At 35.1% G+C, this 25,000-nt stretch overlaps 1 protein-coding gene across 7 annotated transcripts in view; it reads right to left on the minus strand.

Annotated features, from left to right (window-relative positions):
• Window positions 1–3,349: 3,349 nt before the first annotated feature.
• The window catches only part of LOC144967978 (suppressor of lurcher protein 1-like), a 292,853-nt gene continuing 271,202 nt past the window's right edge, over window positions 3,350–25,000 (minus strand). For 4 of the 7 annotated variants that reach the window (XM_078905814.1, XM_078905818.1, XM_078905813.1 and 1 more), the window contains 8 exons: window positions 22,614–22,798; window positions 20,450–20,675; window positions 19,539–19,768; window positions 17,075–17,260; window positions 14,905–15,040; window positions 12,926–12,996; window positions 12,350–12,472; window positions 3,350–3,784 (listed from right to left, as the gene is read on the minus strand). In XM_078905814.1, coding sequence (XP_078761940.1) covers window positions 3,486–3,784; window positions 12,350–12,472; window positions 12,926–12,996; window positions 14,905–15,040; window positions 17,075–17,260; window positions 19,539–19,768; window positions 20,450–20,675; window positions 22,614–22,798 — 1,456 coding nt within the window. In that variant the 3' untranslated portion in view covers window positions 3,350–3,485. The remainder of the gene's footprint in view (window positions 3,785–12,349; window positions 12,473–12,925; window positions 12,997–14,904; window positions 15,041–17,074; window positions 17,261–19,538; window positions 19,769–20,449; window positions 20,676–22,613; window positions 22,799–25,000) is intronic. The other 3 variants (XM_078905820.1, XM_078905816.1, XM_078905815.1) reach the window with 2 other exon arrangements.

Below are 25,000 nucleotides of genomic sequence, written 5' to 3' on the forward strand. Positions count from 1 at the left end.
AGTTGGGTTTTTAAAAATTATTTTGTGGTCAGAGGTTGACAGAAAAATTTGTTGTCAGAATCATAGATCTCTTAAAAATCACGTTGTCAATAATGTGTGCAATTAATTGAGGTTTCAATTTTAGTTTGAACACTTTTTTATAGGATAAATGCCTTGTGCATGTTAATTAAATTTATCGGTTTCGATTAGACGTTCATTTTCAGGGATGAGAACCCAAATTGTTCATTGTTGTAATGGAAATATTTACTCTCAAACCAACGCAAAATATTGTCCGTTACAACAATGTTAAAACAAGCGCATAATTAGATTGGGTTATCAGTTCTGCTAATTTTAACACGTTGAATACAGAGCATTAAAAACAAACAAACAATCAAATATAGATTATCTCATCAAGAAATAAAAGTGTCTAAATGAAATATGAGAGGAAAAATAAATAAAATCATTCTCAAAGTAATAAGAATGTGATTTAATGACTTAAAAAGCGAAAGCTATCTCTGCTCGTTTAGACAATTCCAATCTCAAATGATTTCAGCAAAAGACAAGACTGTTTGGACATGCGTATAATTTGACATAATTGATTACGTTAATATTCAACACAGTTCATTCATTTACTCACTTTGTTTTTGGTTGACGCACATAATATGGAATAAAATGATAAGGTTGACAGCAGTCGATATCGTAGACTTTTGTCAGTAATAAGTTGAAGCGATTCAATTATTATTATTATTATTATTATTATATGGAAGTCAATGAATGCAAATCAAAGAGATTTCACAAATGATACTTAACGTTTCGCTACCCACGCCTTATGACGTATCTCATAAATATCACATGTCAGCTGGTGAGAATATTCTAGTATGCCTTGAGGTGTAAAACTTATAAACAAATGTTGTCCTTGATGTCAACCTAAAGATCTGTAAAAGTGTGCATAAAAGTGACAGGCATAGCAGAAAGAAAAATACAAGAAAAAAATCCCCCAAACAATTAGCGGATATTCTTGTATTTTCTTTTGTTTTGTCTGGCTCTGTTCCATATACACACCTTTTCAGAAATTTATCTTACACCAGTGTCTGCTCCCATATTCGTTATATGAGCTTGTTTTTTTTAAACGTCTAACCCACCTCACAGGGTATTCAGATTACTGATATTCTATTTTGCTGATCATGTGATATGTACGAGATAGGGCTTACGGCGTGTGTTGCGAAACGTCATCAGCATGTAAAAATATGGCATAAATAAAATTTCATGTTCATTCATTCGTCTCAGCAATTTGTTATTAAATCTCACTTTCTTACAAAAATCATTTTCACAAGATATTGTTTATAATGATAATTAACGTTCACCGCGGTATAGTTAATAAAATTCTTACAAGGCTTTAAGTTATTTTGCTGCAACAGAATTCACTTCGAGTAAGAAAATGACCAATTTATCTTAACATATTTCGTGATATCTATTCAAATATAAATATTTCTACATACATATACATATAATCATTACGTGAACGGAACACCCCCTTTTTTAAAACATTCATATCATGGTGGCATTGTAACACAAGTGATAATTTCATATAAATCACGTTACTTTTCATTACGTCCGCATAAAATTCATTTACTGCATTTGATAATTACATAATCGCTGCATTGTAATTATCTATTCAACATTCATTTTAAAAATACCAAAAAAATAAAATAAATTATGAAACTGTTTACTGCATGCATACACAATGATGGCCGTTTCATTAATTCACTGTATTATGAAGCTTGGTGGAACAAAGAAACATTTAAAAAAAAAGGAAAATCCGGTTGACTAATTGTTTACAAACAGCTGAAAATTAAAGTTTAACTCTCTCCTTACCTATCATATTCAGCATTTTCCCCAAAAATGGCGGGCTTACCCTGCAGAAAAATTGATTTTTAAAACTAAAACAATCTCTCTACACAACGTTGTTATGTTCTTATTGATTACACAAAGAGCATTGTGATGTACAAAATAAATCTGAATAAGAAAAATGTATATTGTGTCGTAAAAAAATGTGACGATTTTGCTGTAGGCGGTAAGGAGAGGGTTAAGTAATTTTTGAAGCTATTCACTTGTAAAATATGTAAAAGTACATTAAATAGACCACTATCAAAATGCTTTTTTAGAAATCGTCTTAAAATAATGCTTTAAACAGAAACTAAAACCTAGATTTGTCATTGAATATATTTTCATATAAATTTTTACAATTCAGATTTGGCTTTAAGAATCGCAAAGGTAACATATTGTAATTTTTGATTTAATACACTTTTAGATTTTTATTTTTTTTGGTCATTATTCCTAGTGACAATTATAACCTTAAGTGAACATACTTTCTAAACACAGTTTATGCCTATCATTAAAACATCTTACAATATTCAGTTTCTGTAGCTGATAATATTGAAGGAAGCAATCATTTTCAAATGTTTTGTGTCAAAAGATAACATTTAGCCTGATCACAACATAAAAAACTGGGGCCACTGCGTTTTCAAGGAAACCTTAATATTACGATTTGAAGTTTTTAAGCATGAATTTCTACCAGTGGTCAGTCTACCTTATATATAATCAAAATGCAATGTTGCTGATTACAGAGTTTTAAGAAAGTGAAACAAATATGTATTATGAAACTGAAAGTAAACTTCACTTTCATTAAAAACAAACAAACAAACCCATAAAGATTTTGGTGTCTTCCTTTATCACCAATCACGTAGGAAAATTATGAATTCATTCATGGCTCATTCACACTGTTGACGAAGGGGAACCCCATACCTTCCACATCGTTTATCTTCCTTATTAACCCGTTAACTGCCGTACTCTGGAAAGACATGTTTTTATTTTAAATTGACCAAAAACTCGTCCTTCAAATGTCGATCGATGAAAATGACACTTATTTTGACAACGAAAAAAACCCCCTCTCAAACCTGAAGTCCCATGTTTGAAAGTTTGTTTGCCAAGATGAGCATAAATTAAATCGATGGATACTTGAAGGACGAGTTTTCTGGCCAAATTTTAAATAATATCTTTCCAGAGAATGGAGTTAACTGGTTAAAGTCGAACTGTTATTAAATTTCATCGTTGTTAACGTTAATGACATCATTATAATGAGACAGATATATGGCAATAAAATAAACATTCCTGTCTCGCTCTTTACCCATACATGATGATTATCGAAACATTGATAATACATCTGGAAGTAAGACAGATAAGTAATATTGTTAGCTACTTCGATAATATTTTCTAGCTTGACAGTATTAATTATCATCGAATGAAGGGGGGAAAATCATTAAAATATCAGTATCCAACGACGTTTGAATATTTTAATAAGTTACGGGTATAAAGTATAAAAGTTATATTATACAATATTATTATTATAATTATTATAATTATATCAACTAGATATACAAAGTAACATGAGCAACATGGATATTATTGTTATTTGTAATTAAAACAGACTTAATATGAAGCCGTCGTCATACCATTGATACTTTTTGACATCTTGGACTTTGCGTCGTGGAAGTATTGTTGTGATTATCATTGGCCAAAACGTTCCCATCATTCCTGTCTTCCATCAGCAGACGATCCGTCGTGTTACATCCGGTAGGGGCCGAGACGTAACGAACTTCGACATGATCGTTGTCTGGAGGAAACCGCTCCGTCCGGAGTTTTCTCCGGTGGTAAAAGCCACAAATGATGAGGATGATGCAGAAGAAGGATGATATGGAAGTGCCGATAGAGATGTGGAGTATTGGAACACCTGATGAATTGGGACCTAGATTTGGGAAAAAAAACAAACAAACAAGAAACAGTAAATATATTACTTACTAAATAATAAATAACTTGCATTGTCAGAGTGTAGACTTTTTTAAAATGAATTTCTAAGTATACAAATTATTTAAACAATTTTTATTTCCATATCTGAAAAAAATAGCTACAAAATAAATTTGGAGCGAAACTTGAAAAGACAACAGAGCGAGTAAAGCGAGTACAGTAACTATATATAAGAATGATACTACTGTTTGTTATGGGGATAGATCAGGTATTCAACTTATTCAAACGGATTTTTAAGTCCAAAACGAAAATAAGTACATTCAGAATTGTAATAAAATATAGTATAATTGCTACAAAATAAATAAGGAACTTTTTTTTAAAAATGAAAGAGCGAGAAAAGATAACTTTAAATATCACGGATAATACTGTTTCTGATGGTGATTTCATCAGGTAGTTTTGTTTTCTTTAATAATTTCAAACCAAATAAATTTTTAAGATAAAGATCTGAACAAGTGTGTATGAAAGGTGCCAAAGTAAGAAAGAAGATAATAGCATGTCTGACCGGTAATCAGAAGGTATGAGGTTCGATCCCGAGTCGAGGTAGGCTGATTTTTGGGGATGTTTTTTTTTTCTTGTATTTTTCTTTCCTACTTTGTCTGGCACCTTTCATATACACTTGTTCAGATCGTTTTCTTACACCGGTGTCTGCTCCCTAGTTTCTTAATTCAAATTAATTTTTCCTCAGTCCTTTACGCAAATCAGGAACAGTTATTCGATCTATTTGAAAGTTTAACAAATTAAAATATACGTGTCATTATAACGTTTATTCATTAATGTTTATGACGATAATGAAGTAATTATTACCTATGGACTATGAGATGAATTTGCAATGGAAATCTCATTCATAAAAGTTAAACTTCAGTAAATGTTTTAAAATAAAAATGTGACCACTGAATAATGTGGTGACTATTAACGTGAATATTAAATTTAAAACAAAAACAATAAACAAAACAAAACAAAAGAATTTTTTAAAAACTTGAGCTTTTATATAGAGCATTATAAACTAAACATTCAAAGCGCTTTCCAAAGGATCCCTAGCCAACAGCAATATTTAACAAGTAGGACGAGATAAGACGCGTGTTAACTGTCAGGTACTCATTTTACACCTGAGTACGCACGGTGAGAGATGTGAGTAAGTGAGTCTTTTCCAAGGACACAACTATGAGCCGAGCGAGGCTCGAATCTATGACCTACCGATCCGAAAGCGAGTGCCATACAACAAGACCACATAGCCGCACATAGTGGGTTATTATGTAATGATGTTGTTATAATCATCGTGTTATAATTACATCATTGTTCAATTTTGAATAAAAAGGACCACATTTTGCTTTGAAGTTGACTTATAAATTAGAATATGATTATGATAATGATGATGTCGATTGCATTTATGAGATGAGCATCATCATCATCATCATCATCATCATCATCATCATCATCATCATCATCATCATTATCATTTTGATCATCTTTATTATTACAATCAAATTCATCGTCGATGTTGTCAGCATCATTATAATGACGTTGTCCTGATTCCGTGTCCAATATCATTATTGTCAGATGTGCAAAAATTTGACAATCAAAACTACAGACTATCAATTTCAATGCATTTTAAAACGTATGCACGTCACACAATTCATGAAATGCACGCAAAACGTTGTAAGAAAACATTAGTTTCATTAATCATTGACATTTTCACATGAAAACAATAGAGCTGTAGGAAAACACAATCTTTCATAATGAGTCACCATTCCAATGAAAAGTCAATGATTGATGAAAGCTTCTGTAAATGTCATTGTCATTGGCTATGTCATTCAACAAAAATCATACGTAGACGTCTATTTAGTTTACTAGAAAGCATCGTTAATTCATTTTTCGTTAAAAAATATCTTAATTACCTACTTTTAATTAATTACTCTCAATTAAGCGGAAAAACCTTAATAATTTATAAAAAGCATTGCAATTAAACCAAAATTTGATTGAAAGCAAAAAACCTTAAGTGTAAAAAAAAGCAAAAGCTGGAAAAAAAACCTAATTTCCCTCAAATTAGCTGAAAAAGAAAAAATGAAAATTAAATAAATTAAAAATAAACAAACAAACAAAAAGGAAAATGAAAGAAAAAAAGCAACAAGAAAAAAAAAACAAAAACAAAAAAAGAAACAAACAAACAAAAAAAAAACAAAAAAAAAACAAAACAAACCAAACAAACAAACAAGCAAATAAAAACTATGTTTGTCATATGATCATAAAAGTAACATCATTTTGTTAAGGTTTATTTTAAAGAACGTAAAGAAACGTAAATGAATGGAACAAAATGTATTAAATAGCTTTTAAAAAGTAATGTGTTGATTTTAGTATGAGTTTATATATGTCCCCTATTCTTCCTCCTCTCTCTCTCTCTCTCTCTCTCTCTCTCTCTCTCTCTCTATTTTGATGTTGAAAATAATTATGAAAATAGGAAAATAACACAATTCGAGAAGAGATTTTTATTTTCATTGCGCCGAAGGGTCGAGTGGAATGGTCTCTTGAGTTGTCAATCGATATTGAGCGTTGTTAGTGATTGGATGGGAGACAATGACGGCAAAAGACTCTAGGAATCTCTCCACTGAGGTTGGGGGAGATGTTAGAAAAGAGTGGACATTGCACTTCCATCTGGGAGGCCCGGGTTTCAGCCCCTTGCTTGCATTATCTTCCCCCCCCCTCCCCTCTTTGATTAAGAATAAGAAACTTAGCTCCTATAGCTGACTTTGTGACGCTACACTGCGGCTGACGCCTGAGTAATACTAGTACGGCCATATGATCTTCTAGTTTGACACACGCCTTCGGACTTAAGGTCTAGGATGTGGTTCCCGCTATAGCGGCGCATAACTGAGTCCTTGGAAAAGACTCTTTCTTTACTCACATTCGCTCACAGCACCCGCGTGTAAAATGAGTATCTAGTGTTAACAGCGTTGTCTCTGTCGAAAAAAAAAGTAATATTGTTTAATAGGCGTCAAGTATCGTACAAAATGTCAAATGTTCCTGTTGGCTTAAGGACCCCTTGTAAAAGCGCTTTGAGCACGTTTAGTGGATAACGTTTTTTAAAGTACTTTATGGGGATAGAAACTCAAGAACTGTTTCACATGAAATTGAATAGAGCGAATATGATTTAATTTTTATTCTATTTTAAGACCTGAATGACTGAATGAAAATAGTACAATTGGAATGTCATAATAATGGAATAAATTAAACACCATGGAGCTAATTGAGTATTATAATGTAACCATGAAAATACGTTAGATCGACGATGTTTTGCTAAACAGAAAATAGCTTTCTGTAGATTTCAAATTATTATGGATTGGAAACTGCTCCTCAGTAATATTTCTTCTTCTTTTATTCTCAAGTGTGTTTTTGTATTTTTTAAAAAAATGAGCTTTTATATAGAGCAATATCCACTAAACGTGTTCAAAGGGCTATACAAGGGGTCCCTGACCAACAGCAATATTTAATATGTAAGACGGGACATGACGCCATTTAGGCGATATTACAATTCCTTTCGGACAGAGACGACGCTGTTAACGGCCAGGTACTAATTTTAACCTGTATTCAAGCAGTTTATTAAGCTAAATGCGATGAACAGTCATCGTTGCACTAACAATGAGAGAAAGGCTAGCATTGACTCGATACATAAATATTGAAAGAGTATTAAGATATTTTTCAGTGACAGATGACCTTTAAAAATATCATCAAGGGCTAAAAGATGTCTAAAATCCAACAAATGGAAGATGACAGGATTAGATAAAAATAAAAATGAATTATCAAATGCTCAAATGCGTTAAAATCAGTATTTCGATTATAATTATCCTCTCACCCACTTCTCTCCCATCCTCTTCAACAAACTCTCTATCTAAACACTATCTCTCCCTCTATCTCTCTCATTCTCTCTCTCTCTCTCTCTCTCTCTCTCTCTCTCTATATATATATATATATATATATATATATATATATATATATATATATATAATATCACTCTCTCACTCTCTTTCATTCTCTCTTTCGTTGACTCATCCATAATATCGTAATTCTCCCTCTCTCTCTATCTCCCCACTCTCTCTCTCTCTCTCTCGATCTCTCTCTCTCTCGATCTCTCCCTTTCTCTCTCTCTCCCCCCTCTCTCTCACACAAGCACACTCGCACATACTCTCTCTCTCTCTCTCTCTCTCTCTCTCTCTGCCTCTTTCTCTCTCACTCACACAAACTCTCTCAAAACACGCACGCACTTACACGCAAACACACACACACACCATATATATATATATAAATATATATATATATATATATATATATCGCACACACACACACACACGCGCGCGCGCGCGCACACACACAGAGCATATTAACTCTCTTCCATCCTTCTCTTCGAGAAGTTTTTTAGTACTTAATCCACATTAATTTCAATCAATGAAAAGTAGATTGCAAGTTGTTGAAAATAGAAAAAGTGCATATAAAGTATACCAAATTATTTTATCATTGGTTGGAAACATAAAAGATTGAGGTTAATGATATGATTTTAAAATGAAGTAATTAAAACCCGTGAACCAATGCAAAGGTGAGTAAGGGGATAACATTGTGAAAAGCAAAAAGATTATAGAGATCATACCAGCAGCTGACGAGCCTAATGCAAAAAAAAAAAAAAAAAAATATTGAGATAGAGACATCAAAATGCAATTATTAGTCTACACTATTTCACACTATGGGGTTAGCAGCAATGATAACATACAATCCATCTTATCGACGTGTAGTAATTCGCAGGTCTGATAACCCGAATTGTTAGGGGCCTATTGTTGGAATGGTAACACTTTCAAATCAACACAAAACACTGTCCATTACAACCATGTTAAACCGAAGCCTGCTACTCCGGGTACCAATCAACACTAAATAATAATTCGAATCTTGGAAATAGACGTCTGTGCCGCTAAATTGAAAGGTGTTCACATTTTTACATAAACTAGTGTAAACCCCGCAATATTTGCGGAGAAATAAAGGCAGTCATCTATTATACTTATTATACTATTGTATTGTGGAAATTCACATACCAAGATCGACACGAATCTTTTGAGCCACCAGCGATCAAAATAGATTAGATCCGGTAATAAAGTCTGCAGCTAGGTGCGCGCAAATGAATTTGACAATAGGCCCTGGGCGGCCAGATAGCGATTCCTGGAGTCAAATTCAAACGACCGATCGAAACCCTATTTTTAAAGAAATAATATCAACTGAAACACTTAATTCACAGCGGACACAGTGCGGTTTAATTTGCATTTGCAAAAAACATCCTCGAAAGTATTTGAAATACAGATATTTCTAAAACTCTGTCAAGTAATCGGCAGAAAACCCCCAATTTGGATGAAAAATTGTTTTTTAAAAAAGGTTTCATCCAGTTTTGGCCACTAAAACAGTCCTAAAATTCATTTAAAGCCATTGTTGGTAAAACTTCATTTTAATGTGACTTGACATTATACTTGACTATTTACACATAGAGAGGAGTAACTAGAAACAACATTAAACTCGGACTCTATGAAGCCTTAATGGCATCGGTTTAACAGCTCTTGGTGGAAACGTTTGGTCTTCGAGTAAAACCGGATAATGATTGAGAGGGATTATGATTTGAAACATATTCAATCTCATTGTTAACCAGTTAACTGCCGCACTCTGGAAAACCACCCATTAAGAAATTTGGCCAGAAAACTCGTCCTTCAAATATCCATCGATTTAAATGATCCTCATTTTGGCAAAAACTCTCAAACTCGGAAATTACTTGAAGACTCCGCGAGGTCTAAGGTTTGAGAGTTTTTGCCAAGATGAGGATCATTTAAATAGATCGATAATTGAAGGACGAGTTATTTGGCCACATTTTTTAACTTGTTAAAGAGTTAATGGGTATAAGTGGCCAGCTTGGAGAAAACAGCACCAAGGGAGGATTATCAATCCAGCCACAACACTATTTATTTGTCTCATGCTGCTTCATGCCAGGAATTCAATCGATAGATGCGTCATTCCAAAAAAAAACAATCTTACCTAGGCTTTGATCAAAGCCGCGGTTACAAGTTTATATGAAATAAACTAACAAAAACGATGCCATCAATGGAAGGAATACGTAAGGACAGAGTCTTGGTGAACCTGAACCTGGGGGAGAAGTGTGAGTAAGTCTTGGGTTTGAACCAGACACCGGATAGTGGGGATCTCTTGGAGGTGAACCTGACAGGGGATTGTGGGTAAGTCATAGATGTATGTCACAAGAAATGTTCAACCAACGACTTTTTTTACGTGCACAATTGAAAATCATAAATTCCTCGTCGTAAGTCAGGATAATTTTGAAGCAAAGGCTGTTGCAAAACAGATAAATATTTCGGGAGGCCTTCCAAAAGCTCCTACATCCCCAGTATTCTTTTTTTTTATATATCCTAGTAGGGGGTTTGGGAGGGGGAAAACTTTTTTTTTATAATGTTCTAGTTGGGGGTTTGGTTTAAAAAAAAAAGTTCCCCCCCCCCCTCACAAACCCCCTACTAGAACATTATATTTTAAAAAAAGAATACTGGAGAAGTAGGAGCTTTCGGAAGGCCTCCCAATATTTCTTCCGATTTTATATAATGGTTGCTCCTTCAAATGAAAAAAAAAAATATAAGTCTCCGTCGAAAAAATATGTTCGGCACATTTTGCGGTCTAAAAGCATTGGACAAATTTTGGAGCTTGATACGCCCGACAGAGAGGAGTTGGTTAATTGGTAAGGTTTGAATGTTTGTATGGGAGGATGTTTACCTTTTTGCTTTCAACTGCGCATGCTAGATTTAAAATTTGATCTATATAGCCTACATATTCATGAGCGTTTTTGATGGAGTTTTGGGAGCAGGAAGAATGACTGAGGGAGATTGTTTACAAGGTTATTGGGTCTATCTGTTCATTTGTTATTTTCATGATTTCTATTTTGAAAATAAAATTTTTCCTATCATGCGCGTAAATGTAATGTCTATTGCTATGTAAGTAATTGAAATTGCTATGCTATGTTTTCCTTTGTATTTATATATTTATCTTAAGAATGTAAAGCATCTAGAGCCTGATGAAATCGGGGTACGGCGCAGGACAAATGCCATTTATTATTATTATTATTATTATTATTATTATTATTATTATTATTATTATTATTATTATTATTATTATTATTATCATCATCATCATCATCATCATTATTAAATTTGATTATGGCAGATTGTAGCATGCGCAGAAACTCCTAGTTTTGATTCTACCCTGAGAAAGAGTCGTGTTTTTACCCGAGTGACTCTTAAATTAGGTAAATAACGAGCCTTCAACGTTTGAAAAAAATACTAAAATAATGTCAATATATGATATAATCCATAGGATACCGGACCAAGGACTGTCCCTTGTGGTACTCCCGAGTCAACTCGGACAGTCACTTGCTGTATTCTTTGCGTTAGAAATGCTGTATGCAAGCCACTGGTGGATATTAGAGGTCTAACTATTTTACGTAACTTTCTAATTTATAAATATCTATATATATTTTAACCGAAGGGTTTTTGACCATAATAAAAATAAAAACGTTTTATCAGTGCCAAACAAAGTTGTCTTGTCGCACATTTTATGACATTCACTTGTACGGATTATTAATATTCATCTCAATAAGATATCAGGCTGATTGCTCGGAAACATATAACCTGTAAGAAAAATAACATTGATGCGTTCGATTTTAACATTGTTCTTATGTTCCCAAATAAGGCTTTAGGTGTCATCATCATAGTTTGTCGCTCCAACACCGAACCCACTCCACAGTATCTGTGGAGCAGACTCTTAGGTCATGGTCAGTGCAGCTGGGCCCATGCTAGCATTCTTTAAGGATGTGCTCCATCGTCTGCTCTGGGCATCCACATGTACACAAGCTAGTCTCAGCCAGCCCCTACTTTTTCATGGTTCCAGCTGTTCTCCCAATTTTTGCCCGTGCTCTGTTCAGTGTTACCCATTCATTCCTGGGGAGCTCAGTTCCGTAAGGCTTTAGGTGTCAAACTCTCTAATTTTACTTTGCCCCTAAAATTTGACAACGTTTCAATAATTTACTTGATCCTGTTTTTTATTTATAAACTGTGCTCATTAGAACTATTGAATACTTGTAAATGACACGATCTCCACTTGGCTAACTTACCGATTGAGCACGGCGTCAAAAAGATAATACACTCTACTTTGATATCTAAACTTCTTATTTCAAACAAGGAAAGATATCTATTTGGAATTAAATCTTACTTGACATTATGGATTTGGAAAATAAAAACAAAAGAAATACACAATGCAAAATTGACCATCTGATACTTTGCAATGACATATATTGATATGGCCAAGAGAAAAACAACTGGTATTTATATCAATTCTAAAGCGACCATTCGACGTCATAATCATAATTATAAACACAACCGATGACAAAACTGAGGAAAAGGGAAGTAAACCAATAAAATGGGACTCTTACTCTTACATTCAGCTTCATCGGAGTTATCTCCTTCTCCACAGTTGGGCTCTTGATTGCACTTTAGGCTAGGAGCTATACAAAAGTTATTTTTTTCACATAAGAATCCCGTGCATTCTATTCCTCCTGAATGGGGATGGGAGTGGGGAGGGGTGGGGGAGAATAATGGGGAAGAGAGAGAGGTAGAAAAATGTCAGAGAATCAGTTACAATTTTATCTTGTTATAAATGCCTGCTGCAAAGATTTCTGTTAAAAGACCATTGAATAAAACTCAATGTAATGAAAATGCATAGCATTGAATATCATAAGTCTAACCTATCATAATCTAACCTGGGTAAATAAAGCAATGAAAATGGATACAATGTCTTTGAGTGAATTTTTTTATATAGAAAAAAAAATAATAAAAAGACAAATCCCTTACAATTAAATTTAAACGGAAGATATATATCTTCAAAACGAGTTAAAACTATATCAAATCATCAAAGTTATCGTTGACCCTACACTGTGTCTATGTCTCATATAAATTATAAAGAGAAATAGTTATGATAGGAAATGATGTAACAGTGACAGATTGCTTACTCGCCGTGTGGATCTCCGTCCACGAGATTTCAAATCCTCTTCCTCCACGAGATGATTGTGAAGTTACAAATCTGTTACACAGAAGAAAAAAAATATATGTACAGTCAATATTACACTTCTTAACATCTACACTGCCTGCCTAAACTTCAATAAACACATCTTTAAAAATTGACCAGAATATCTTTGCTTTAAATATCAATCGATTAAAATTACAATCGAATTTGTCTAAATTGTTCAAAAGTCTCAAATTCCAGATTGAAGAATTCTTTTCAAATCTCCTGATGAGTAAATAAAAAAATAGACTCCACAAGTATATTCTCATGACACCATGATTTTCTCTTATTTATTAGATTTGAAGAAAAGCGTAAAGCAGTGTGATCATTTCAATGCTAAGAATGAGTTTTACACACAAAAATTGATATAACGGAGGGGTGTCATAGTGCAATATTTGACCAATGTTGATTTTTTTTTATTGGATCTCAGAATGACATCTTTCAGAGTTGTCATTCTTTGTTCTGCTCGGATCGTCATGTAGTCCTTCAGAACAATAATTAGACCCATGGATCTGGGGTTCATCTTGTTTTTTATTGCGTTAAACGGCAAATACTGATTGCTTACTATCCTTTGGATAAAAGAAAAAGAAATGAGAAAGGTATTACAACAAAATAAACCCCTGCACCCCCCCCCCCAAACAAACAAACAAACAAAAAAACCAACAAAACCACAACAAATTCCTCCCACTACAAACCATCGTTCCAACAATTATGAAAAAAAGTCCATATTTCCATTTGTTTATCAGAAGTTGAAATGATCTTAGCTCAGGATCAATGGTAGATTTTAAAAAGTGTGATGGTTTGACAAACGGTGTCAAATGTCGCGCTGACCTTTTTCGAGATATCAACGGTAAAGTAAAAATAAAACAGAATTTAGAAATGAGGGGGTGGTAAACTGAAATACATGTATAAAACTAGAGTCATTAGGCCCATTGAGCCGGAGTTTATAACGGTTTCATTAGCATGAAACGGACAAAAGCAATTGCTTGCTACCCTTTGGATAGAACGCTAGTTTTTTGCAAAGTACTTTTTTGCCAGATCTAACAGACCCACCCAAATAATCAATGCCGGGTGCACATGGGGGGCGGGGGGGGGGGGGATCCGAAAAAAAATCTCGACTGCACCCGGGATAGATCACGGTCCCTTTCCGTGTCAAACGAGTGCTCTACCAACTGATCTATCGGGACCCCGAAATACATGTATCTTTGTCCTAAATTAAGATCAAAACCTAACCTGTAATCTACTAAGGAAAGTATTGTTGCTCTGCATGTTTCCACTATTTTTTCAGATATTCGATTTTTTATCATGTGGCACGCCAAGTGAGGCCACTCTAAAAGACGAGCTTTTATGAACGTGCTCAAAGCGCTTACAAGGGGTCCCTAGCCAACAGCAAGACTTAACATGGAAGACAAGGCATGACGCCTATGAGGCAATTTTACGATTTTTTTCGACAGAGAAAACTCTGTTAATGGTCATGTACTCATTTTACAACTGAGTACGAAGTTGACGTCACTCAGGTCTTTGTTATTGATTTTTGCCATCCATGTTTATGAGTAATTCTCACTAAACTGTGTTAACCAGACTATAAACGTCCAAGGTTACACATAGTTTTGTGTGTTGGTCCGTTATACTTCCGGGTGGCAATGTTGTGAGTTTCTTGGTCAATCGCACATCATCTATAGTGTCTTGTAGGGTTGAGATGGCTGACAGTACAAAGAACGAAATTGCGTCACTCAGCTCTTTTTAATTGTCTTCAGACAGCTATTTCGGTGATTGGCACTCACTAAATTATTTCAGTCTTATTATTATAAACGCTCAAGGTTACACATAGTTTTGTGCGATAGGGCGTTACATACGGCTGGCGGATGTATCTAGTGAATATTTTACCTAAACGATGGCATCAGTCTCCAAATTATGATTACTTACGTTATTTTAAAAGAATCGTGTAGTGACATGTAAGATCTGAGGCTGTCCATTTCTTTCTTCCTCCCACAAATTAAGTCTGTCGGGGAGATCTGAGTGCTGTCGTTGTAAAGACGAATGGCAACATTTTGGCAACTGGCTGTTTGGACAAAGAAACAATGATTACAGAAAGTATAATGTAAATAAAACAAAATAAATAAATAAATAAATAAATATAATAATAATAATAATAATAATAATAATAATAATAATAATAATAATAATAATAATAATAATAATAATAATAATAATAATAATAATAATAATAATAATACTAATAATAATAATAATAATAATAATAATAATAATAATAATAATAATAATAATAATAATAATAATAATAAATAATAATTCCGTTTCAAGGGAAGACTGGAACAACCCAGGCGTTAGCCGCAGTGCAGCGGGTAAATTGAGCAAAGGCGAGATGTCTTGCTCAAGGCTACACACCGCAGCAGCAGGTATTCGAACTCGCTACTTTTCGAGTACAAAGCAAAGAACGTACCGATGAGCCCCCACTCCCCCATAAGTTATGGTTAGTTAAAATTATGATATCGAAATGATGAAGTTTGAAAATAAGAAATATATAGATAGTTAGAAGATGACGTCACTCAGGTCTTTGTTATTGTTTTTTTGCCATCCGCGTTTATGAGTAATGCGCACTGAACTGTATTAACCTGACTATAAACGTTTATGGAAACACACAGTTTTGTGTGTTGGTCCGTTATACTTCCGGATGGCAATGTTATAAGCTTCTTAGCCAAGCGCATACTATATATAAAACCATCGTTAAAATTGTTAAGCAAAGAGAGGAATGCAATTGATTCTCTCGAGTTTAATGTATGATAATGTATTCTATAAATTGATTTTAGAGGACATACAAAAAATGAAATTTTCATCCCATACATTAAACATCGCCTGCTGGACGTCCTCTCATATTTGTTCTCTCATAATATGTATCTCTGAATATAGCTAGATACCCATTCACATCTACATTGAAGGTGGCAATGCGTGTAGAGTTCGCTGATTTTCCTGGTTATGTGTTTAACTCTTTTTCTCTCTATTTTTCTATTTTATCATTGTTCTTGACGCTGTTATATTCCATTCAGTACTTTTTCTGTTTCAAAACAGCCTTAGGCCGACTATTACTTTTGCGGCTATATGGTCTTGCTCGGCGCATCGTTGAGTCCTTGGAAAAGGCTCTTTACTCACATTCTCTCACCGTGCTCAGGTGTAAAATGAGTACCTGGCTGTTAACAGCGTTGTCTCTGTCCGAAAAAGAAATTGAAATATCGCCTAACACTGGTCGTGTCACATTTCAAGGACCCCTTGTAAAGCGCTTTGAGCACATTTAGTGAATCTTGCGCTATATTCATCGCTCAAGTTTATGTTCATTGTTTACTCCAGTCAAACCACTGATATACGAAAAGACACATTTTATATAAAACAAATACTTAATCCATGATTGAAATACTGAATGATATTTAAAGGTTTTCTAATTTCCTTTATGAGTTCGAGATGTATATAAAATCTACATGTACTATGTTAAAACAAAGTAGTTCCTCAGAGCCATTAGGAACACGGAGCCGGAGTTTATCCCGGTTTCTAAAGCGTGAAAAGGACAATAGCAATTGCTTGCTACCCTTTGGGTAGGACGCTAGTCTATCGCAAAGTACTTTCCGCCGGATCTAACAGCCCAGCTACCCAATCACTTTCCGCCGGATCTAACACAAAACTTGCTGATCGAGACACCTCGCGCTTATCCTTTTGGAGGCCATCGGTCATACATTACTATTATTCTACAACTCCCCATAAATAGTAACGCGTAATGATATCAAGCTTACAATAATAGTATGTGAAATCAGATTATCAAACGTTGAATTTCACACCAAAAAATATAATTTAAAAAAAAGAAGTGTGTTTTTTTGTATAAGTATCTTTAAAAATATTTTTTATTCATAGATGACGAAATCAGAGTCGATTGAGGGGGAAAATACACAAGATTTCTTCGTTTTTGGAATTTGAACTTTGTTCCCCACGCGCACTTGTAAGCCCGTGCAGCAATTGGGAGCACGTTCAGAATTAAAAAAAAAAAAGCAAGAGTGCAAGAATCGTATATCAAAATCAGAGTACTTACATTTCGCTCCATTCCTTCCAAATTCTCCCTCCATGTTGAATTCTGTGAGTTCTGCTATGATTCGATTCTCCCTGGAACTGGCGGTGACCGTCCACTCTGAGTAGACTTCTGCCGGGTAATTGGATGGGTAATGTGGACTCATAATCACACCCCCTGTGCCTCGAGCATCGATATTTGCCGAAAATTCTGATATGGGGAAAGGGGTTTGTTAATAGGGAACAAATGTGTCAAAAAAAACTGATTCTAATCTCATTGGAAGTGTAAAACCACTCTCCCGGAGGACTGGATACCTACCTTTGTAATTGATCTTTTGGTTTCGGAGTGATGGCATCTCATGTTCTAGTCTAAAGTTATGCTGGTCGTCCATCCTCGCTCATATACGTTGCGTAATCTTAAGAATGTGCCTATACAGCGTGCTACTAAAAGGACTGGTCACCTACACACTTCCAAGGAATTTGGAAACGGAATAGTAAAAGGTGTGACGTCACGACTTCTCTTCACTATTCATTTCACTCCTAACACTTGTATGCATTCATTGAGAGAGCAACGTGTCCTGATTGATGTCTATGTTTTTCACGGCTTACAACTTTGTGTGTTATTTATAATAAAGAAACTAATTTGCATGGAGACTGATTATTTCAAGTTCGAAATCTGAAAAGGCACGTACAATACAGAGCCAGACATTGAGGAAATAAAATAAAACGAAAATAAAACCATCAAAATTGTTTTGAAAAAGGAAAAAGAACAAAAACCAACAGACATTGGAAGAAAAAGAATCCCCCTAATCACCCCAAAATACTCAAATGACAAACAATGCAAACATAAGTAAAAAAGACAAAACAAGGAAAAAACAAAACAAAACAAAAAAAAACTCAGACATAAAAAACAACAGCAAAAAATAAAATTAAAAATAAAAACAACTCCCCCCCCCCCACACACACACACAACCAAAACAACAACAAAAATAACCCCATCAAAATCAACAAAAATGGTAATTACACACCCTTTCAAGTTAAATAAAAAATTATCTTACATCAGTGACGGTCCCTCAATTTTTACTTTTATTTAGCAAGGCATCCAAAATAGTGATAAAAGGGCGATTTCATTTGCTAATGATTTGCAGATTCAAATAGATGTAAACATCAATATATTCTAATTATTCACCACGTAATCTTTCAGCAAGATAGCTTCAACAGCATTGCAACGGAGTAGAAACAACAAATATCTCGGAAGTAAGTCAGTGAGGGCCGCAAAAACGGGAGGAAATGTGACATTTTATTAGTTTTCAGCAAAGCTTACAGCTTCAATATCTAACTACAAATCACAACATTAAAATCAAATCATTTTGGGGGAAACATGGGGTAAAATGCAGACGTTGTTTCCTGCAGCTATAAAAAGTTTATAAAAAAAAAAACAACGATGAAGTTATACAATCAAAATGGAGCGAATATTTAACCTCATCAGTGTTTTTTTCCAGTTTACTTGGTGATTTAGTTGTATCGTTTGAATGCATGCTAGTTAAATAAAATGTGTTATTAACAATTACACAAAATCTTTGAAGCAAATAAAAATATTAAAATTCTACGTCGTTGGGCAGCATGGGATACTTATAAATTAAGCAGATGGTATACACACTTTAATTCTGTACTTAACCCATCACATGCGGTGTTCGTTTTTACTCTAATCTGACATCACATCTCTTCGCTTTCACCAAGAACGCAGTGACAGAAATGCAATTTGGGTTTCAATGAAGCCACGGCCTCGTGGACACGGGCATTTATGCCTTATATCAGATGAATAAAATCATTTCCACCGAAAGTAAACACACTGATAGCTTTATGTCACAATTATACAACAATTAAAACTTAGTGAAAAGCCTGATGCAGCGTGACTCAGCGGTATGGTCTTTCCTTCATACCCTAAAGGTACCGAGTTTGATGACCACCGCCACGCTGTGGACCTTGAGCAAGTCACCTCGCCATAGCTTACTTTGCGGGCAGCCCTGTAGCTGAGGCCTGTGTTATTCCAGTTTTCCAGTGGAATAGACCCTAAGAAAAATTTCCCATTAGGGACGAATAAAGGAAGTATATTTTTATTTATTTATTTTAATTTCAGCACAGCTGGACTTGTACCGAAGAAGTCACATGATGGAACGAGTGTCATAGTTTTTGCCATTTGTAATCTATGCTTGAGTGGACCTAAGCGATTTTACCAAGGGAGCAACGATTGCGCCATTAAATTCCAGCTTGCATCGCTGTGACCACTCTTCTAGTGAAAACGGTAGCATGACTCGCTATAGTTAAAACACATCTTGACCGAGCGATTTTTACCACGAGAGCAGTAATAGCGCCATTACAGTCCAATTTGCATCGCTGTCTCTACTCTTCTAGTGAAAACAGTCTTGTAAATAGTAAATACGAATCCCGCCTATGAAGGGTTAAAGAGTTAAAGATTAAATCCGTACCATACTTACTTCCCGATTTATTCAGGAATGATCTCGGCATAAACTTGTAATGGGCCTTAAAACCAACGTATCCGTCTTTGCTGTCCGAATGAAAAACCATCTTGAGAAGTCTTGAAGTGGCGTAGGGACCGGGGAATGTTTGACCACAGTACTTTTCTGTCAATGTGTAGTTTTCCGATTCCCTGGCTCCGATGTTTTCGTAAAATGCTATGTAATCCCCCGTGTCGCATCTGGTGGAGAAATCAAAACATTGGAATCAAGACGGTGATAAAGAGTCCTGATAACTTAATTTTAAAAAATTATGCCCTTCCGCCACGACATCAGGGATTACCCATGTTGTCCAAGTGAGCAAATTGGGAGTTAATCTTGTTCAAGGAAAAAAACGAAAGTATCTGAAGCGGGGCTCGAACCAGGGACCTTCCGGGTCACAGTGCAATGCCTTAACCGAAAAAAAAAACCATCTAAAGGACCATTTTTGACCAACCGTCTCATAACGGTAGAAACTAGTTAGCTGCCTTTACCTTGAAAGCCACTTTAGGGGGCAGCGTGGCTCAGCGGTACGGTCTTTGCTTCGTACCCGAAAGGTACCGAGTCCGATCACCCTCCACTGCGTTGTGTGGCCTTGAGCAAGCCACACCGCCCAAGTTCGATTTGTGGCGCTGCACTGCGGCAGACGGCTGGGTTAATTCAATCTTCCCTTGGAATAGACCCTAGAGAAAACATTCCCCTATGAAATGAATAAAGGGAATTTTTATTTTTAATTCTCAATTTCTCTCTCTCTCTCTCTCTCTCTCTCTCTCTCTCTCTCTCTCTCTCTCTTTCTCTCTCTCTCTCTCTCTCTCTCTCTCTCTCTCTCTCTCTCTCTCTCTACCTATCTCTCCCTTTCCAAAAATATTAAAATTTGGACTTACGAAACTGTTTTTTCGTCCGACAGAGAAAAGGCTGTGAAACTAATGATAACCATATCGCCTCTCTGAGGCCTGAAAATGTATTCACAGTTTGTGTTCAGTGGGTAGACACCCGGGTGTCGTGGAGAGTTAAAGGTTCCCTCCCTTCCCTTCTTCTCGTCAATGGCTGAACTAAAGTAATGGAACTTGCACTCCCCATCCTTTATCACTTGTCCTGGGATTGCGAAATCTGGAAAGAAGAATAGACGACATGAGAGAAAAGGGGAGACAGAGAGAGAGAGAGAGAGAGAGAGAGAGAGAGAGGGAGAAAGAAAGAGAAAGAGAGAAAGAAAGAGAGAAAGATAGAGAGAGAGAGAAAGAGAGAGAAAAAGCAAGAAAAAAAAGAAAGATAGATAGATAGATAGATAGATAGAGAGAGAGAGAGAGAGAAAGAGAGAGAGAGAGAGAGAGAGAGAGAGAGAGAGAGAGAGAGACAGAGACAAAGGGAGAAAACATTGAACTTTGAGTACATCATTGAGATGAGAAAGACTGTATCAATATACAATGACAACAAATATAACAACATGGGATAACATATAACAACAATAACCAAACGGTCGGAAAAAAAATTGTAAATGATGGTTCGGCCGTTGCTAAGCATTCACCAATCAGAATATTTCCTGCCATTTACCCCGATTCGTCCACTAGACTATTTATTTCCTGTATGAAAACTGCCTGAGATACCGCCTAAGACCATGTCAAACATACAAATATGTCAGGCCCAGTTAGTGAGTATTTCCCACAACCCTTTGGCACACTGATAAAGGAATTGCATCACAAAACCTGACGACACGTTGCATTTCTTTCAATCATCTCTGTTGGCTGTTATTCTGGGTGATAGGCAAGCACTTAAGGTGACTATGGGTCTTCAGTTTACGGTTGATTTCAGGGCCAAAATATACTTTATTTAAATTTTTCATGTCAAAAATAAAACAACTTAATTGTTTATTCGACTAGTTTGAATAAAATTTACGATAACTAACGTTATTTTCAAAAGTGTATGCACTATATTTTGATTGAAGAACTGAAGGCTCATAAGATAAGGGTTAAAAAGGCATCCATGCCGGGAGCTTGACAACAAGAGGTAACAATTTCGCCTAATGGGCGCGCCTAATTAAAGACGTCATGTCTCGTTGTCTATGTTAAGAAATTAATGTCAAGGCCATTGAGCTCGAGATCTCTTTGAGCACGTTAAGTGGATATTACACTACTAAATGCTGGTGTTCGTTTTGTTTGTTTATTTTAACATCCGAGACATAATGCCGTTTTTGTGGTGATGTGTTACAAATGTGACCAACTAGCTTAAAACCGATTAAAGTTGATCCGAATTCAAAGTAAAAATCACATTAGGTAATCACAACATTTCAGCTTCTTACAGTTAACACATACAAAATAACAATACTTATTCTATTTAATTAACCATAATATTATCAATCTCACTCTTTGTTCTAATTTAAACTTTAAAATTCAGTTTTCTGAATCGTTGTTCAACTATTTAATTGACGTAGTCTGGGAATATTTGTATTTAAAAATTTGGCCACAAAACTCGTCCTTCAAATATCGATCGATTGAAATGACCCTCATTTTGGAAAAAACTCTCAAACCTGGGACTTTGCAAAGTCCCAGGTTTGAGAGTTGTTGCCAAGATGAGGGCCATTTAAATCGATCGATATTTGACGGACGAGCTTTCTGACTATTTTTTTTAAAATACGTGTTTTTCCAGATAAAGTAGCTAACTGGTTAATTTAACATAATATCGTGTTGTGACGATCGGTCACAGATGATAGTAATAAAGTGATTTAACAGATCATACGTAACAAGCAACACGCATCACGTAACACGTATCACACATATATCACATAATCATTCTCATTATTACGTAAAATAGTGTTGCTATAAATATGCGATTTCTATGAGTCACGAGAATATTTACATTGTGGCAACCAATCAAAATTCGCACAGTGGCACAGTTTTCAAGTATAATGAGATTGATCATGTGTTATATATATATATATATATATATATATATATATATATATATATATATATATATGATGCGTGATGCGTTAAGCATGATACTTATGATCTACTATACTAGACCTATCAAATAGCTTAATGTTAATCTTACCAGTGATGAATCTATAGCTTGCCACAAATTTGCCTCCTTTGCTACCAGTGGTATTGAGTGTTATGACCATTCTGGGACCTTTGCTGTCGATGGTATGAGGCATGATTGTGCCACAGTATTTATCCTTCACCGGTCCAGTTCCTAAATGGCTGTCTTTACTCTCGCCAATATATCCAAGAACACAGCTACAGCGGGGAAAAAAAGAGTAATAGAATAATAATAATAATAATGATAATAATAATAATAATAATAATAATAATAATAATAATAATAATAATAATAATAATAATAATAATAATAATAAATAAAATAAAAACAATAAATAATAATAATAATAATAATAATAATAATAATAATAATAATAATAGCTTAAATATCATTATACGTAAAAATATCGTCGCTTAAGAATTGTTTTCAAGCCGAAGCGTTTGTTGTTTGAGTCTCATAATCGTGACGATGATATCTTAACTCATTGCGTGACGATTCCGTACTGAGAAAAGGGAAGTTTCAGATAACGCCTTATAGCGATGAGGTCTTCGATGGAGATAAAAATCATATATAATCGTAGCCAGTGTTATCGAATAAAGTCAAAAATTAATTGAAAAAGTAACTGGAGCATTTGTATGGCTATGTGGTCTAGTGGTATGGCACTTGCTTTCGAACCGGAGAGTCGAAGATTAGACTTCCACTCTGAGCGACGCATAGTTCAAACCTTGGAAAAGGGTCTTTACTCACAATTCTCCAACCATACTCAAGTGCGAAAATGAGTATTCGGCCATTGAAAGCGTTGTCTCTGTCGGAAAAAAAAATGTAATATCGCCTAACAGGCGTTATGTCTTATCCTACATGTTAAGTGTTTCTTCTGTTGGTTATCGGTGTCTTGTAATGCGCTTTCCGTACATTCAGCGGATAATGCTCTATAGATAGTGTGCGCTTGGCTAAGAAGCTCACAACATTACCATCTGGAAGTATAACGGACCAACACACAAAACTATGTGTGACTTTAAACGTTTCTGGTTAATACAGTTTCATGAGAATTACTCATAAACGCGGACGGCAAAACCAATTTTAAAAAAACCCTAGTCACATTAACCTCATTCTATCTATACAAATGCTCAAATTATTGAAAGGCAATACTGTCAATACATCTTTAATTGTTTCTATTTTCTTATACATGTAATATTGCAACACACAAATCGCCTACACATTTATCTATTTTGACTGATATTAACGTTATAATTATTTTGGCGATTTGTCTGTTTTCTGACAGTTGCAATATAGATAGAATGCGCTTGGCCAAGGAGTTCACAACATTGCCATCCGGAAGTATAACGGACCAACACACAAACTCTGTGTAACCATGAACTTTTATAGCCTGGTTAATACAGTTTAGTGAGAACAACTCACAAACGCGGATGGCAAAAACAATAACAAAGGCCTGAGTGACGTCATCTGCATACTATCTATACGTGCCATTTATAATTGATTACTTCCCCTGTCCCTTCCCAAAAATGAAATAGACCGAGAACATCATATTAGTAGCTCTGATAACCGGACGCAATTAAGGGCTGGATTGAAATTGTTAGAACGGACAATGTTTGATAATATTTTTATAACAACAATGAGTTAATAAGAACTTGCGTTATCAGACCTGCAAATTCTTATACGTCGGAGAACAAAATATAACATTCTGTACGTGCTCTATGTTCACCAAAAGAAAATGCTGGTTCATGATAATTAAGAGCTTATATTTGGGATATTGATTTTCGTGTTGTTTTTTTTTTTCTATGCTCGCTCCAAGGCAGCATCTCTTTTCTCTTTACTTATTTGTAATAATCATTAAAATCTATTAGTAATTTAAAGAACACAATAGGGTTCAATAGTCTGATGTCACGTCGCCTAGCAACGAGCAGCTTGGTTCTAAACAAGGGAAATTGGTACTTTTTATTCTTCATGCTGGCTAGAACTTTTTCACATATCATGTGATCAGAATGTATAAAATTCAAAACATGATCAGATTTATAATGTTTTTCTCCTCTGGATACACTTTTATGCTCGTCGGAATAGTATTTCATAAGGGCGTCCGCCATTGTTCCGATAGTTTAGAGCCAGTTACTAAGTTACTCTGCGTCATTACGGGGGAAGTGACGTCACGAGTGTTGAAGAGTATTGAGGCTCAGCCAAATAGTCATTTTTCTTTGTGAGGTTATACGCAAAAATACTCTAATCCTAAGTTATTTGGAAAACCAAATCTCGACTGCACTCGGGATCGATCTCGGCCCCTTTGCGTGTGAAGCGAGTGCTCTACCAACTGAGCTAACGCGAACCCAGCAGTGAATGAGAATGTTAAATATGGCAGAAAGTACTTTGCCATAGACTAACATCCT

This window comes from Berghia stephanieae, chromosome 3 (assembly GCF_034508935.2).
Source record: "Berghia stephanieae isolate SIO BIC M18660-M18661 chromosome 3, UCSD_Bste_1.3, whole genome shotgun sequence".
NCBI lineage: Eukaryota > Metazoa > Mollusca > Gastropoda > Nudibranchia > Aeolidiidae > Berghia > Berghia stephanieae.